The 15,633-nt window shown below is 37.2% G+C and overlaps 1 protein-coding gene across 3 annotated transcripts in view; it reads left to right on the forward strand.

The window, feature by feature from the left end:
* LOC124605534 (phospholipid-transporting ATPase VA) overlaps positions 1-15,633 on the forward strand; it is a 354,547-nt gene that overhangs the window by 270,138 nt on the left and 68,776 nt on the right. For 2 of the 3 annotated variants that reach the window (XM_047137281.1, XM_047137282.1), the window contains exons 8-9: positions 8,022-8,132; positions 14,457-14,630. In XM_047137281.1, the coding sequence (XP_046993237.1) occupies positions 8,022-8,132; positions 14,457-14,630 (285 nt within the window). The remainder of the gene's footprint in view (positions 1-8,021; positions 8,133-14,456; positions 14,631-15,633) is intronic. The other variant, XM_047137284.1, reaches the window with a different exon arrangement.

The following is a 15,633-nucleotide window of genomic DNA, read 5'->3' on the forward strand; positions in this document are numbered from 1 at the left end:
TTCTTAATCTTTCATCTTCTGTTTTGTTGAAGAGGTGGGGACATCAGCTAATGCACTGTTATTGCATAGAATAACATTTTATTCACATTATTTTGAAGCTAATTTCAACAATGTCTTCATCATTAGGCATGTGCTGTGCACCTAGAAAGTGTGTATCTGCATAATAATGGAATGCTGTGCACATCTCTTCAAGTTTCAGACATATTTCTTCCATATCTAATGGTGGAGTAATGTTAAGTGGTAACAGAAGAGCAAGTTACATACGTAGATATTCCTTGTGTAGGATAGTAGAGGCATTGAGAAAACTGTACCATAATTTGATATAGTAAATTAACTGTGGATGATAACACACCCAAAAAAAGTAGAAGTAGTGGCTGGGTAGGTGGGGAGGTAATAAAAATGTAGATAGCTGTATCATGTGGAGCATTAACAACACACCATGTCCCGTAATTTTTCTGCACTTTCTGACATGAGTGATGAAGGATTGTGTCCATATCTTGTAACTATGACTCAAAGTCTCGAGGACTTTGAATACTTCATTTATGATGTGTTGTGTTGTGTTGTTCCTATTATCCTATATGTTTGTTTTGGTGTATGCAAAAGATGTTCTCAAACAAAGAAGTTGCATTTTCAGAAATTCAAAAAGAAAACTTGATTAATCTGTACAAAAGTTCTGGCAAGAATATAAGTCTTCAGGAGCAAAAGGTGATCACTCACTGAAAAGCAGTAGTAGTGCTGAGTCATCGAGAGGCACACACAAAAAGAAAAAAAAACTGGCTAGCTTTTGGAATAATCCATTCTTGACCTAGAGTACGCACATTCAAGTGTGTGCCCGCGTGCGCGCCCACACACACACACACACACACACACACACACACACACACACACACACACGCTTGAAACACAGCACTAAAGCTGCATTTCGATGGCGATGGGTGGGCTAGATTGAGATGGGAGCTGCAGCAGATTGGGTGGGTAGAGGGTGAGAGGGGCAGGAGGCAGAACGGAGAGGTTGGGGGTTGGTGGCTAGTGGCTCAGAGGGAGACGGCCAGCTTGTCACCTAGGAATGTGGAAGGGGGAGGAGTGGCAGGTGCGGAGGCTAGGCATGTGATGCTTGGGTGTCGGAGCCAGTGGGGAGCAGTGCGTGCTGAAGGTTACACGGAGATTGAATTGGAGGGGGTGGTAGGATGGAGGAAGGGTAACTATTGGATGGAGGTTATGGGGACAGTCTGATATTAGATGCTTATCTACAGGAAATGATAGCATGCCAGCCCAAAGGACCAAGGTTTTTTATGACTTTTAGTATTTTAGCCGTCTTCAGCAACTATATTCTTTATTGCTTCACTACTGCCCACAATAACAAATATCTTCAGTCATTTGTTGATTGCAAATGTTTTCCCAGTGGCATAGAAGTGTGGACTTGTGAAACCACTCTCAAAGGAAGCCACTGCCTCGACGTAGTTTCCAAAAACATCATAACACAACATTTCCTTCAGTAGGAGTAAAGGACTAATAAATGGACAAAGAAGAAGGATTACCTCATGTTTTTTAGATTTTAGCAAAGATATTTATATTGTGGACTGAAAAATTTTGCTTGCCAAGCTTAGCAGACTAAATTTCTATCTAGGGTAGTGCTGTGGTTTTGCTCATGTGTCTTGGGCCATAAAGGAAACAAGTATGAGTAGTATCAGTCATCGTCCAAGGTTTGGTATTAGGTCTGAAATTCTTCCTACTATACATCAATCTACATCTACATTTAGACGCATATTCCATAAGTCACCATATAGTTATGATGTAGAGTACCATGTTCCACTACTAGTTGAGAGTGAGGTAGGAAAACTATCTATGTGCCTCCGCACAAACCCTAATTTCTCTTATCCTAGTATTTGCGGTCCTTGTGGCAAATATATGTTGGAACCAGTAAAACTGTTCTGCAGTCAGCTGCGAGTGCCTGTTCTGTAAACTGTTTCAACAGTTACATGAATGCATGGGTCTGTTCTTCTGGATATGTCTGAAAGTAGACACCACGTGGAACCTACAGCTGCGATACGTATTGTGTTAATTGAAGGTGGAGGGGGGATAAAGGAAAGGAAAGGGAAGGAACTAATGATATTGGCTGGATTGGGACTTTATGCGGAGATCGAATGTCACTGTGCATCCACACTGAAGTTTGTGGATTCATTGCCCATTGAGGTGAATCAATTACGCACAGTATCATTCGAACTCCAACAGAAATCTAAAATTAGCAAGCATGGAGGACATGGACAAGGACTAGGGATAGGTGGCACTAGATAGGAATTTGGATCAACTGGGGAGTGTGCTTAATAGTATGTGCGTTTGAGATAAACACTGTATCCGGATGGTGTAATGGTCAACACAAGTGCCAAGTAAGCAGGATATCCCGGGTTGGAATCCCGGTCCAGCACACATTTTCACTCATCACCACAATTTACATATATCCCAATAATGTTTCATAAAAAGATCATCTTTCCTCCAGGGATTCCCATATTCAAGAAACATATCTATAGCTCTCGCATGTTGTTTGAAAGTAATGTTAACAAATGACAGCATGCTCCTGAATTGCTTCAATGTCTTCGTTTAATTTGACATGGTGGGCACGCGAAACACTCGAGCAGCATTCAAGAATGGATCACGCAAGTGTTATATATGCTGTCTCTTTTGTAGATGAGCTACACCTTCTTAAAAAAATCAAGGTTAGCCATTCACCTTCCCTGCTGATGTCCTTACGTGCTCTCTCCATCTGAAACTACTTTGCAGTGTCACAACTATATATTTAATAATAGTGACTGTCAAGTGGCACCCAACTGTATACATCACAAGATTGTTTTTCCTACCCATCTGCATTAATTTAATATTTTTCTTCATTCTGAATAAGCTGTTCTTCATCACACATATAGAAATTCTCTCTGTCTTTCTGTATACTTCTACAGTCACACCATGACAATACCTTCCTGTCTACTACTGCATCATCAGCAAACAGTCATATATAACTGCTCACCCAACCAGTCATATCATTTACGTATGTAGAGAACAAGAGCGGTCCTATCACACTTCCCTCTCCTGCTTATACCCTTGCGTCTAGTGAACACTCACCATTGAGGACACTATATTGTGTTTCATTACTTAAGAAGCCTTTGAGCCACTTACACATCTGTAAATCTATTCCATATGCTCTGACCTGATGTTTCATCGATTCTGTCTCACTATAAAATTTCCGTGTGTTGTTATGGCCTCCAGTTACACTTGAGTTCAAAACCAATTAACTCATCGAGAATCTCAGTGCTAACATGTGTGCATTATCAAAATGGGCAAGCTTAATGGCTCTGATTTTGTTAACTCATTTTACTGTAGCAGTTTGAATGGTTTTTATTTGTGTGTGTTCGTTACTCCTTTCCAATCATTGAACTTATTTAGAGTCAATTCTTTTTACAATATGGCTTACTTGCATCAGCCACATCATTTGCTGAGTAGCCTGCATTTTGCTTTCCAGCTCACTAAAACAAAATGATTGTATAACATTATTGGCTGGGATATCCTATCAGAGGTTGTTCAACCACCTGGTGCAGGTGTTTATGGTTGATACCACTTTGGTGACTTGCCCATTGGTAAAGACAAGATGAAATAATTAGGACAACACAAACACTCAGTCCATGAGAGAAGAAATTCTCCAGACCGACCGGGAATTGAACCTGGAACCAATGGTCTAAAGGCAACGACACTAGACTATGACCACGACTACGCACCACGCATTTAGCATAGTAATGTGTGATAGAAATACTGATTTAACTGAATATGCTAGACTGTATAAAATTATATTTAAAAGGGTTATCAAGGCAGCTGAACAATTAGCATATAACAGCATAATTTTAAACTATAAAAATAAGATAAAGGCATTTTAGGCAGTAAGTCGATATGAATTAAGTGTTGAAGTCTGTCACAAAGAAATTTAAAAAATTAGCCTTGATGGAAATGGTATTGTGAGTCCAACTCAAATCTCGGAGTGCTTGCACGAGTCCATACATATTATAAAAATGAATGTATATATGTGTGCAGCACTTGACTTGTAAGAAGAGAGGTTCCAGTATTGTGATCTTTGGGGGTGCAGGGGGGGGGGGGGGGGTTCTTTTTTTAAACATTTAGACACCCTAAAATGTCCTTTATCCATTGTTTTTTATCTGAGGTACCAGCTCAAAGGACAGTCATGTACTGTCACAAATGAAGCAATGTATGTATGTGTGTGTGTGTTTCATACCTCATCCTAAACCACTGCACAAATTTCAACCAGACTTGGTGCACATATCATTAACTGTCTGGAGAGCATCCTTGTGGGGATAAGAACCACCTACCTGTAAAAGGGTCACTGGTAGGGGTGAAAAAGGAGTGTAGCCCACAACACGCAAATACCCAGACTTTATTCATCCATTACTTGAGAATGAGAGTGCTTAGTAGCTTGCAACAAACTTACACATGATTTGAAACCTTTATAAAACTTTTTATCTCTGACAACCTACACAAAATTTGCAGATTGTATTCACGTATGCCACTGAATGTACCTGAAAAGTATTTCATTGTATGACACACAGTTCAGGAGATACGATGTCATTGATATTGAGCTGCATAAAACTGAAACGGCAGGATGGAATTCGATAGCGTTGTGGGTGAAATATGTATACAGTTATGTGTGAAATGTATTAAATGTGTGTGACATGTACGCTGGCAAAGCAGCAGCTAGAAAGCTTCTCCTAAACCCCTGGATCAGTTTCAGATGTGTTGGTACCAGCAAGCTGCTATTGGGGTGGGAGTGATAATGTGTAGAGGGAAAGGGGAGGAAGAGATAAACAGAGAGAGGGGGAGTAGCAGATGGACAGAGAGAGTGACAAGAGGAGAAAGACAGGGACGGGTTGAGGTGGTGGACGGGGGAGGGGGGGGGGGGGGACGAGATGAACAGAGAGGAGGTGCATGAACAAAGGGGATAGGAGGAGATGCACTAACAGAATTGTAATAAATGTATACCCGGGCAATGCCGGATATTTGGCTAGTTCCTTATACATGTAGCAAAGTCTGATGTCTGTGTAACGTATTATCACAACAAAATCAATCCCTTTGGTCTTAGTGAAAATTCCAAACATTGTACAAAATTTTAAAAAGTTTCCATGAAGGATGTATAAAATGGAATCTTAGAATTAAAAAACAAAAATTCTTCAGATTGGGATGAAATACCCAATAAAGTTATTAAATCAGTGCCCAGCGTAAAATCACACGTACTAGTGCAAGTAATTAATCAATGTTTCGAAAAGGGCTCCTTCCCAGAAGTACTGATGTGTGCTGAAGTTAAATCACTTTTTAGGAAAGGATCAAGAGAAGCCATGAGAAATTATCATCCTGCCTCAGTTCTAGTAGTAATTGTAGTTCATTTTAGGAAGTTGCTAAAATCCAAAACTTCACTGTAAAATATTCCATTACCCTAACGGTTAGTTCAATTTTCAACTGGGGAAAAATGCCATGGATGCACTCAACAATTTTTTGAGAAAATAAACACAGTATTAGACAAGAACAATAAGGTTGCAGGAATCATCTGTGACATCACATAGACTTTAAATTCTGTAAACCACGCCTTGCTTGTATACAAATTTGACGAGTGTAGCATTAGGAGAAGTGCATTACAGTGACTTAAATCCTACTTATGAAACAGAAAGCAAAGTGTTAGCATTACTTTAAATGAGACAAAATATTACCCAGACTGAAAGATAATATCTCAAATTGTGCCTGAAGCTTTCACACTATGCCCAGTCTTGTTTGTTTTCTATGTTTTTGATTTACCATTAAATATCAGTTATCCGTCACTTACATTTTGGATGATAGTTTTGTGTTGGTTGAAAAGCAGGATGCAGAAAAACTCCTTAATCAGTGATCAGTTTTCTCATTACCTTAGAAACTGGGTTTTTAGCTAAATGCGTAGAATCTTAATGTATCTGAGACTCGCATGATGCAGCTAAAATGCAGAAATTCAAAATGTGAACAGATTTAAATGATCCTCAACAACTAGGGTAAAGAAGAAACTTACACAGTCAAATTCTAAGGATTAAATTTGGATAAAAATTTGAACTTGCAGGCATACATTGATTACTTAGCTAACATATGCAGCAACTTTTATTTGCAGTGCAAGCATTACCAGCTGCAAATGACACAGACACGCAAAAGGTAGCATAGACAAGTTATTTTGGGTATGGTATTTTTTTGAGGGAGCGAGAGGGGGGGGGGGGGGGGGGGGGGAGAAAATCACTAATGTAGTGCAGATGCTAAAGACAGAGAGAAAAATAATTTGGAATATTTTCATTGCACATAATAAACAACAGTATCACTCATTATTTAGGAACCTACTCATTTTAACTTCCCCATACATATTTATGAATTTAACAATATTATGAAAAGGGTAGATTGCAGCTGCGTTCGAAGATAGCAGTAATGTGTGATTGGGTGTGCCTGCTTGTGGAAGTGTGTGTGTGTGTTTTCTTTCCTTTTCTGAAAAAGACTTCGGGTGAAAGCTCAGTGTGTATGTGCCTTTCTGCAACCCAGTGTGTCACCTTTACACTGAGTAGCAGTCTGTCCTTTTCATAATACTGTTGATATTCGAACCTGGACTTTCCATTGTTGATTTATGAAATCATTATCTCTTTGTATAATTGACGGAAGCCAGTTTGTCCAAACATAACACAAGAAACAAATCTTCATGCTTCCCACCCACCACCTAAAACTGTAAGTCCTGGCTTATAAGGAGGGGATGAAGGTAGAATGAGCTGCAAAAAGCTTGTTACGTATCCCACTAAGTATACGTAGCTGTTGATAGAAATATCCTGTCGGTGTTGTATTAATTTATTAATGTGAAAATTATTGCAACTGTATATTTCTGACTTGTCTCTGATATGCATATGAAATGGGTTTCAAATGTATGTAATGAGATGGTTAAACCCATTTCACAATTCATATTGGAATACATTTATCTGAATTGTGACTTCCACATGCAGTGTTTTTTATTGTTTATTTTGATGTATCTCATTCTGATTTAGGTTGGTAATAACTTCATCTTGCAACTTTCTCTTATCTTTAGTGATAGTGCCTCATTTCCCTCCTTTGGTCATAGATGCTTCATAAATAGAAATAGCGTATTAAATCATTGCTGTTATAACCAGAGCTGTTAAATTTCAACATGTTTATATACAAACAGACTGCTTCACAAAATCCATAGAAATGTCCAGGAATCTCATCTACTGGTAACAAAGTATTAAATTTTTGGTTGTTTTATATGCAGTTGGTAGCAATATTTCTGACACAGTGGTTTAAATCCCCATTTGTCCATCCTGATTTAGGTTTTTCATGATTTCCCTAACTCATTAATGCAGATGACAGTGTAATTCCTTTGAAAGATTGTGCCAGTTTCCTTCCCATTCCTTCTCCAATCTGAGCATGTGGTCTATGCCAGTCTTCCTTGCTCCCTCTCCTGACGCCAGTAACTAGATCAGATGATGCCATGATGTTTAGCACATTTGACACTGTTCTTTTAAGTTTCCTACTACTTATTTCTTGAGAACCAGATCCTGGGTTTATCTGCTTTAGCAGACTCATCAAATTGTGAGTGCAAATAATTTGGGCTTTGCGTAAGCTTGCAAGTAAGCAGCAATTGCAATTGCGGTGCTACTGCTGTTGCTTTGCCCTTTTAATAATTCTGCTGCAAGTTTGTCTCCTTATTACCACTGTATAATCTTGAAATGTTTGTGATAAGCTTAATTTGATTTTATTCTATATTGGAACGTTATTACACTATAAATAAATTACCTGAGACAGTTTTTTGTAGATCTTGACTGCAGGAAGCCGGAATACTAGTGCGTTTCACAGTGTGTTTCTCTTCTACTTACAACCACTGATTAGTGGCATCTGATTTTAAACCTTTAAGATATGCAGAAAGAGATTTGTTGAATTAATTGCACAATTCTTTCCCTAAGGTTCATCATGAAGAATTGAAGTTAAACTCGGTCAGAACTGGAGATAATCTAGTGGCACATGGCTACATATTAAGTGGGGAAGAACAGCATGTTTGTGGTATTCCACTAATGGTATGTCAGATTTTGGCAGAACATGGCAGTTGCTAGCTTCAGAAGTAGACTTCCCTGGTTTTGTGTGTGAGGGACCTAATCTATTATAAATCTGTGTATTAGATTGCATCTGTTGAAGAACCTTAGCAAAAATTAAACATAAAAAGCCATGAAGTAGAGTTAAAAAAACAAATCACAATCCAATAGTCACTACTGAATGCTGTAAATAAAAGAAGGAAAGTGGCAAGAGAAGGTGGCATAGAAATTCATGAATATCTCTCTCTCTCTCTCTCTCTCTCTCTCTCTCTCTGTGTGTGTGTGTGTGTGTGTGTGTGTGTGTGTGTGTGTGTGTGTGTGTGTGTGTGCTGTTTCTGCTTGTTTAACTACAACTGAAATCTTACTGTAGATTCTCCATGGCAGTATTTACAAAACACAATTTGTGAGTAAATGAATGGATATCATATGAATGTGTGTTGAGAGAGAGAGAGAGAGAGAGAGAGAGAGAGAGAGAGAGAGAGAGAGAGAGAGACACCACTCACATGTCTATTAGTTTCTAGATGGCCACAGTTTTACTTTCTTTATACCACATGCTCCTACCATTGCTCATTATAAAATTGTCTTTGTGCCCTTCACTGCTTCTGCTAATTTTATATTGACAGTTTATTGGAACTCATAACTCGAAAGCTGGTGTTTGGATTTGAGCGTTTTTTATGCTGATGTTTATATATCCTTACTCTTAAAACCTGACTTATTCATGGGTTCCTATGCCACGTACTTGATCTTGTCTCTTCAACTCTCATGTAAGTGTAAGAACTGCTTTGATAGGTGCAGTTTTAACATTTATCCTGTCACAGTTCATGTAGATGCCAAATATGTCTCTAAAAATTATCAATACTCTACTTCATGAAGTTTCACTACTTTCCACCAACTATCAGTCTTATTATTTATAACATAATATTGAGCTTCTGCTTCGTATGTATTGACAAGCTTGTTACTGACCAGAAAATGCCAGAATCTGTAGTACTTGAGAAATTTGTTCAAATGTGTAGTCTACTTTTATTATAGCTGCTTGGTTTTTTTGTTACTTACTAGTTACTGATTGTGAAATAATGCATGCCTGGTGTGAACATCAAAGTTTTCTTCCATTCCTGTATTAATTCATTATTGTAATTTTGGTAGACGCTTAACAGTACAAAGGTCATTAGAGCAGACAATTAGGATCATGATTCTGTGTGTTATTTAGTGGTATGTTTTTTAACTCGCTGAAAGGTTATTCAAGACTTATAAGTACTGCATGGTTAACATTCGTTATGATTCAGAAATAACTAAAAACAAATGGGATTATTTAGGCTAATTATTTGTGTCACTTTGCAAGTTTGGATGTACCTGCAGCTCTTATGCAAAAGATTTTGCCTTGAGTTAAAATAACAAGAATCAGAAAATACAGTAGTTACAGCTATGTTTATTGAGGTTCATTTATCCAGAACAGTTAGTTAATCAATGTGATGTAGTTGTCTATTTCAATTTTTTTACTTTAAATTTTTAAAAAAGTATTTAGTTGGAATTGTTTTAAGATAGGTTATTTTGAAATTTGCTGTGGGTATAAGGCAACACAAATTTGACTGAGATAGTGTATGGTGTGGTTTGGATTCAGTGGCAGCACTTAGTATGTAGTTATGTAATACAGAAAGATAAGTAGCCATCACTACCTCCTGTCAATTATGTGTAGGACCAAAAAACGAAAGGGTAGACAACAGAGAAAGAGGAGTAGCCAAACAGAGACTACAGGCACACCATATAGTCCATTGGAGCAGTCCCAGATACTTTGAGACTTTCCACATTGGCATCAACTAGTGTGTAAAATATCAGTGCAGACACAGATTGCTTTGTCCATCTGAGTCTTTATTGCGTGCACATATTGTGGTTCATTGATGCCTATAGGACTCACATTAATGAAAATAATGTAACTATTTTACAACTGAATTGTGATGGTAAATGGAAAAAGACACACATTATTTAATTATAGTGCGCACAGGAAGTAAACTTCAGTGTTGATTGGTCTCTAACTCTGGCACTGAGTTAATGACAAAGTAATTTATATTGAGAGCCCATATTTTATCTTTCTTGGGTTACTGAACTTGATACCCCTCTTTCTTGAACTTTATGGCTCCAGATTTATTTATTTATCTGCCCTAAAAATCAGAATATCATTATTGTAAATTAGACAGCAGTACAGCTTCTGTTTTCACATTTTACTGTTGTTTGATGGTGGTATTTTTTTGTAGATAGATCAAATATTTAGTTGTTAGTTCTAAATGTGCACTTCAATGTAGCACTTATGTGGAGGATGCTGGGAACAAAAGCTTACGATCAATTCATATTGCATTGGCTGCTGGGACAAGACTCACCTCCTTCTCTCATGGTATGTGTGTAATGGGTTAATGTTGTAGAAGTGACACTAAAGCAAGCATCACCTTAATGTTTGAGTAATCAAAAATGCAATTGTACTGCTGTGAAATAACTGTTGACGTGATTCTTAATATTGCTTATGGAAACTATAAGCTGTTATTAGGTGGAAGTAAAAATATTTGAGTGTAAATAATTCAGATTGGCGCAAAGTTAGCCAGTTTTCACTAGAGAGGGGCCAATATAAAGTGTGTGATTAATGCTGTTTTACAGCGTGAAGCATTCATCGTTCACCAGCCAAATTTATTTTCATTATGTACAAACAACATAGGTGATTCTGAGACAGTGTTGTAAATGAGAGAGCACACTGGTAGTAATATATCCATATTTTCTGTTTCACTTTCTGCTTGACAAATATTTCAGCAGGGATATTAAACAAATTTCACTGTAAGACTTGCTCATGGAACCCTTTTTACTACTTTGAGAGACAGATTGGTGAGGAAGTTGTGTGAAAACGAACCAACTGCCTGAGCCACCAATGAGACAGAAATATCAAAATGTGGTGAACATTCCTTTGTCTTTGTAAACTGATGCATCCTTAGAGAGATACCTGTTATAATTCGCTCGGTAAACAAAAGTCCGGCAGTATGTCTTAAGATACTGTGGTTAGAGGAACTGGCACTCAGATGTGACACAACCACATTGACAGGGTGAAATGCTACACATTTGTTTGCACTTTCTTTGCCTTCCAATAATAAAATATATTGGAATGCAGTACATCAGGAATGCTATTTAGTATCAACTACAGATCAACAAGTTACTGCAGTTATACTTACAAGTTATAAGATACGCAGGTTAACCTCTTACCCTACCCCCTATCAGCTGATTAGTTTGGCCATAGTAAGCAAGATGGTCAATCGTGTTGAATCACTGCTTACCCATGTACTCGAACCTGTGCAAAATGTATGCATCATATGACATGTGTATTTCAGTGCAATGGAAGGAACTGCAAAGTAATAAACAATGTTTGGGCACAACCAATAATTTTAAGATGTCTGGGGAGTAAATATGATACATTCATCAATAAACATAAATGATTTATTTGCAAGTGGATAATGTAGGAGTAACAATTTATAATTTAATAGTCAGTTTACATTAGTTATGCTTTGGAAACACCTGTAGAAAATTAGTAATTTTTAACTGTATGATAGTTTTCAAAACATTGAGGTGCATATTACACAACTTAAGTTTTTTGCATTACCATACCTTTTTTTAAACTTAAGGTAGTATGTTTTGAATAATGCTTCTGCTCTTTGAAGTTCATACTCAGTGCAATTCTGGTTCGTTTTCATTTGTTTTTGTTGTAAAGACTGCATGGACTACAATCATAACATGGATCCCTGCTATTGTGTGATCGTAGCAAACAATACCAGTCATTCCCTGTAGTAATCAACAATACATTCCAATCTGAAAGTAAGGTTTCATTGACTGTTTTGCTCAGTCATTTCTGCACTTCCGTCTTTTGTAGAAATAATATAGACGTCCCGTTTGCTTCCACTTCAATGCTAATATGTTATTGCAGCTTGTCTTGTGCATTCCACTTGTATAAATTTTTTTTTTCTTAAACGAAATCTTCTGCCTTTTTTTCAATTAAAATATACTGTCCTAAGGACAGTTGTTCCACTTGCAAGTAAAGTTACAACCAGACTAACAGTTGTTGTGAATAATAACAATTATCGGTATACAAAGTGCGTATTTTATTTAATATTGACTTTGGCAGATCCATCACAACAATTTCAGGTAAATTATAATAGAAATCTGTTTTATAATTTCCTGAATATATTTTAAAATTAAAGCAATAGCCCAATGCTGATTCACACAGCTATTACAGTTATATCCCAAATCCTACCCTCTTCATGGGATTAAGTTGTGTAGAGGACATACATCCCTTAAATTTCATTGACAATTCATCAGTTGCTATGTTCTCTTCCATTATATATACTTCTTACAGTTTATTTAAATGGTTTATCATAGGCGTGACTTAACATAATTTATCCATCTTTCCAATCATATCTAATTTAATTGGATAGATAAAAAATCTACTCACCAAGTGGCAGCAGAACACACATGTAAAAGGAGGTTATAATTAGGCAAGCTTTCGGAGCCAGCGGCTCCTTGTTCAGGCAGAAGGGTTGAAGGGGAAGGAAGAGGGATGAAGGAAAAGCACTGGAGAGGCTGAGAAAAGGGGTAGATTTTGAGAAAGTCACCCAAAACTGTGGGTCAGAGGAGGCTTTCCCAAAATCTACCCCTTTTCCTAGACCTCTTCAGTCTTTTTCCTTCACCCCTCTTCCTTCTCCTTCAACTCTTCTGCCTGAAGAAGGAGCCACTGGCTCTGAAAGATAGCCAGTTATGATGGCTATTTCAGATTAGTACATCTGAATATTTAAGCCACTATTAGGCATAATAAAAAGTACATTTTAATTTAATTTCAGTTGACAGGGATCCATGTCTCATCAATTTTCCTTTTTGTATTTTCATTGATCATTGTTTGTTCAGCATGTTGATTTGCTGCTGTGACAGTACTATCCTAAAACAAAGTGCAGTGTTGAACATTATATAAAAAAAGTGTTGACTCTTTTGTATGCCCATGTAACTGCTCTACTACTGGTGCTCTTGTACCCAGAGTCTCGTGTATTCCCTTATTTTGGCTTGTTATTTTCTTCTTTTCTAATCTGTTACTTCGGTGATTGATCACAGATAGTGTCTTCATCATCAGTGTAATCTTCACTGGTTAATCTTCTAGGATGATTTCGTATAAGAAACACAACAACCATACCATGAGTCTCATTATTGGCAGGATCTACAAAATCACTGTCCGAAGTAACAACACACTTATCACTAGCTGTATCATTGTTATATATCCTTTCTACTGGCGCAGTAGGTGTATTGCTTGTGAGCACAATGAAGAGATTCATGTAATTGAAGGAAGTGAATATCGATATCTTTTGAACCAAGAGTCCAACTCGTGCTCTTGTCATTTGTTCTGAGTGATGCACCATGAACCAGGCTCATCTTGTTTAAGTGTGATCCACACAAAATACCACAAGGCAGGCTCATGCTTATTATTTATGGCCCAACTTCTTTACCATGAGTCTTGCCCATGCTTGAAGACCAAGGTATTAAATGAGAGTTATCTTTATTGGAAGACAGAAAACAGAATAAGGTCTACCTTAGTTTACAGAAATGTTGCATGTGAGGGGCTTTCTAGCTTATCAGAGCAGAGTTATATAGTGAATTTGAAAGTGACAGGTTCACGACATCTGTTGCTCTGGGAAAACAGCTGTAAAAACTCATTTAATATAATTTGTAGTATATATTATTTATGCTGATATGGTAAGTTTTGTGTCTGTGTGGATGATATTTGATGCTAGATTTTTGTATCTTCAGCTGTATAATTCTTACATTAATTTGTCAAAAATATTTACCTGAAGATGCTGAAGCCAAAGCTATGTGTGCCATCTTAACTTCAAAATGCACTCATTTACCCGTGAAATGCTAATAGCCTAATACAGGTTATTTTGAAAGTGAACAGAAAACAATAAATAATGTAGCTTACTATTTTAGTTCCCGGTTTTATTAATGACTGTTCTTTTCAATGCTATCAATATCATATGTAACATTAATGTTACTATCTTTCTTGTGAAATTGTATTAGCATACATTGTTGTTTTTTTTTCTTTCTCTTTTAATTACAGTGATAAAATTTAGAGGAACACCACATGGTATGTGTATGCATTGATAAGTGTACTAAGTTTATCTTCCATTATATTTTACTCTCTGTTTTACTGTCTCACAGGAAGGAATTATAGCAACATTCTTTTTTACTGCCTCAGCAACGCAAAAATGTCATTTTAGTTTACATGAGCATTTTGGTCTACAGAAATTAAAAACACGGCCTGGTGTTCCTTTGCCACTGCTTGTCAACCCACGTCTCCAGGAGGAGCTGGAAGCAGGTGCTCGACCCTCAGTGCACAGTCAAAGACTGCAAGAATTCCTTCTGCTACTTGCCGTTTGCAACACAGTTGTTGTTTCCCAGCATCCTCACCATGACATTGTAAGAGCTCTTTTTAAACATTATAAGAATACATTATTTGGCAAGTAAAGTGATGAATTTATAGTAAATTTATGACTTGTGAATCTGCAGATACAGGTATATGTTTATTGTCCTGTTACTGAGTGAAGCGGTGCATTGGTTACAACAATAGATCCACATTTGAGAGGATGAGAATTCAAATCCCCATCTAGCCATCATTTCTGTGATTTTCCTAAATTGCTCAGGCAGATGCCAGGGTGGTCCCTGATTCTCCTCCGTAATCCAAGCTTGTTCTCCATATGTAATAACCCCACTGTCAGCAGGACGTTAAACACTAATCTTCCTCACTTCTTTCTGCCCTTTATTTTTCTGCTAAATTACTTACACTGTTCTTCACTTACACTTAGTGGCAGCTGAAGGTGACATGGTACTTACGGATCTTCATCTTAAGGAGAAACAAGAGCTTTGCATTTGCATAAAAATGTATCTGGATTAATCATATCACAAGCACTACCATGACTACTCATGTTAGATTTGTCCTGCACAACACTGTTACTTGAGCCCTTCCAATTGTGTGAGTTTATGACCACCGTATCAAATGTGGGAATCTCAGTTGTTTTATAGTCTTATGACATCATGGTGCTTAAAATTGTTTTCCTTTTTCAGGTCAACATACAGTTGGATATCTGCTGAAAGCGTAACTACAGGCTTTCATGTAAAATTGTTCATTGGCTAGTGTTGTTTTGGTATTCGGTTTTTGCTGTCTGACTTCCAGAGTCCAAATGTTACATAGCTTAGGAATCTAAACATTGCAGATTGGCAATGAATTTTAGTTTAATTAATTACTGCTTTTGAAGATCTGTGATGAGATTTAAACTGTTAATTGAAATACTAATTACAACTTAATGTTTACTTGATTATCTCCATAGCAGAACTAAATCCTTCGCATATCGCAATATTTGGCACGTTTGAGAGGGGGTGGAGGGGGACATTACTTCAGTAGTAGTATTTAAAAAAATTACGT

The sequence above is a fragment of the Schistocerca americana genome, chromosome 3, assembly GCF_021461395.2.
Source record: "Schistocerca americana isolate TAMUIC-IGC-003095 chromosome 3, iqSchAmer2.1, whole genome shotgun sequence".
NCBI classification, from domain to species: domain Eukaryota; kingdom Metazoa; phylum Arthropoda; class Insecta; order Orthoptera; family Acrididae; genus Schistocerca; species Schistocerca americana.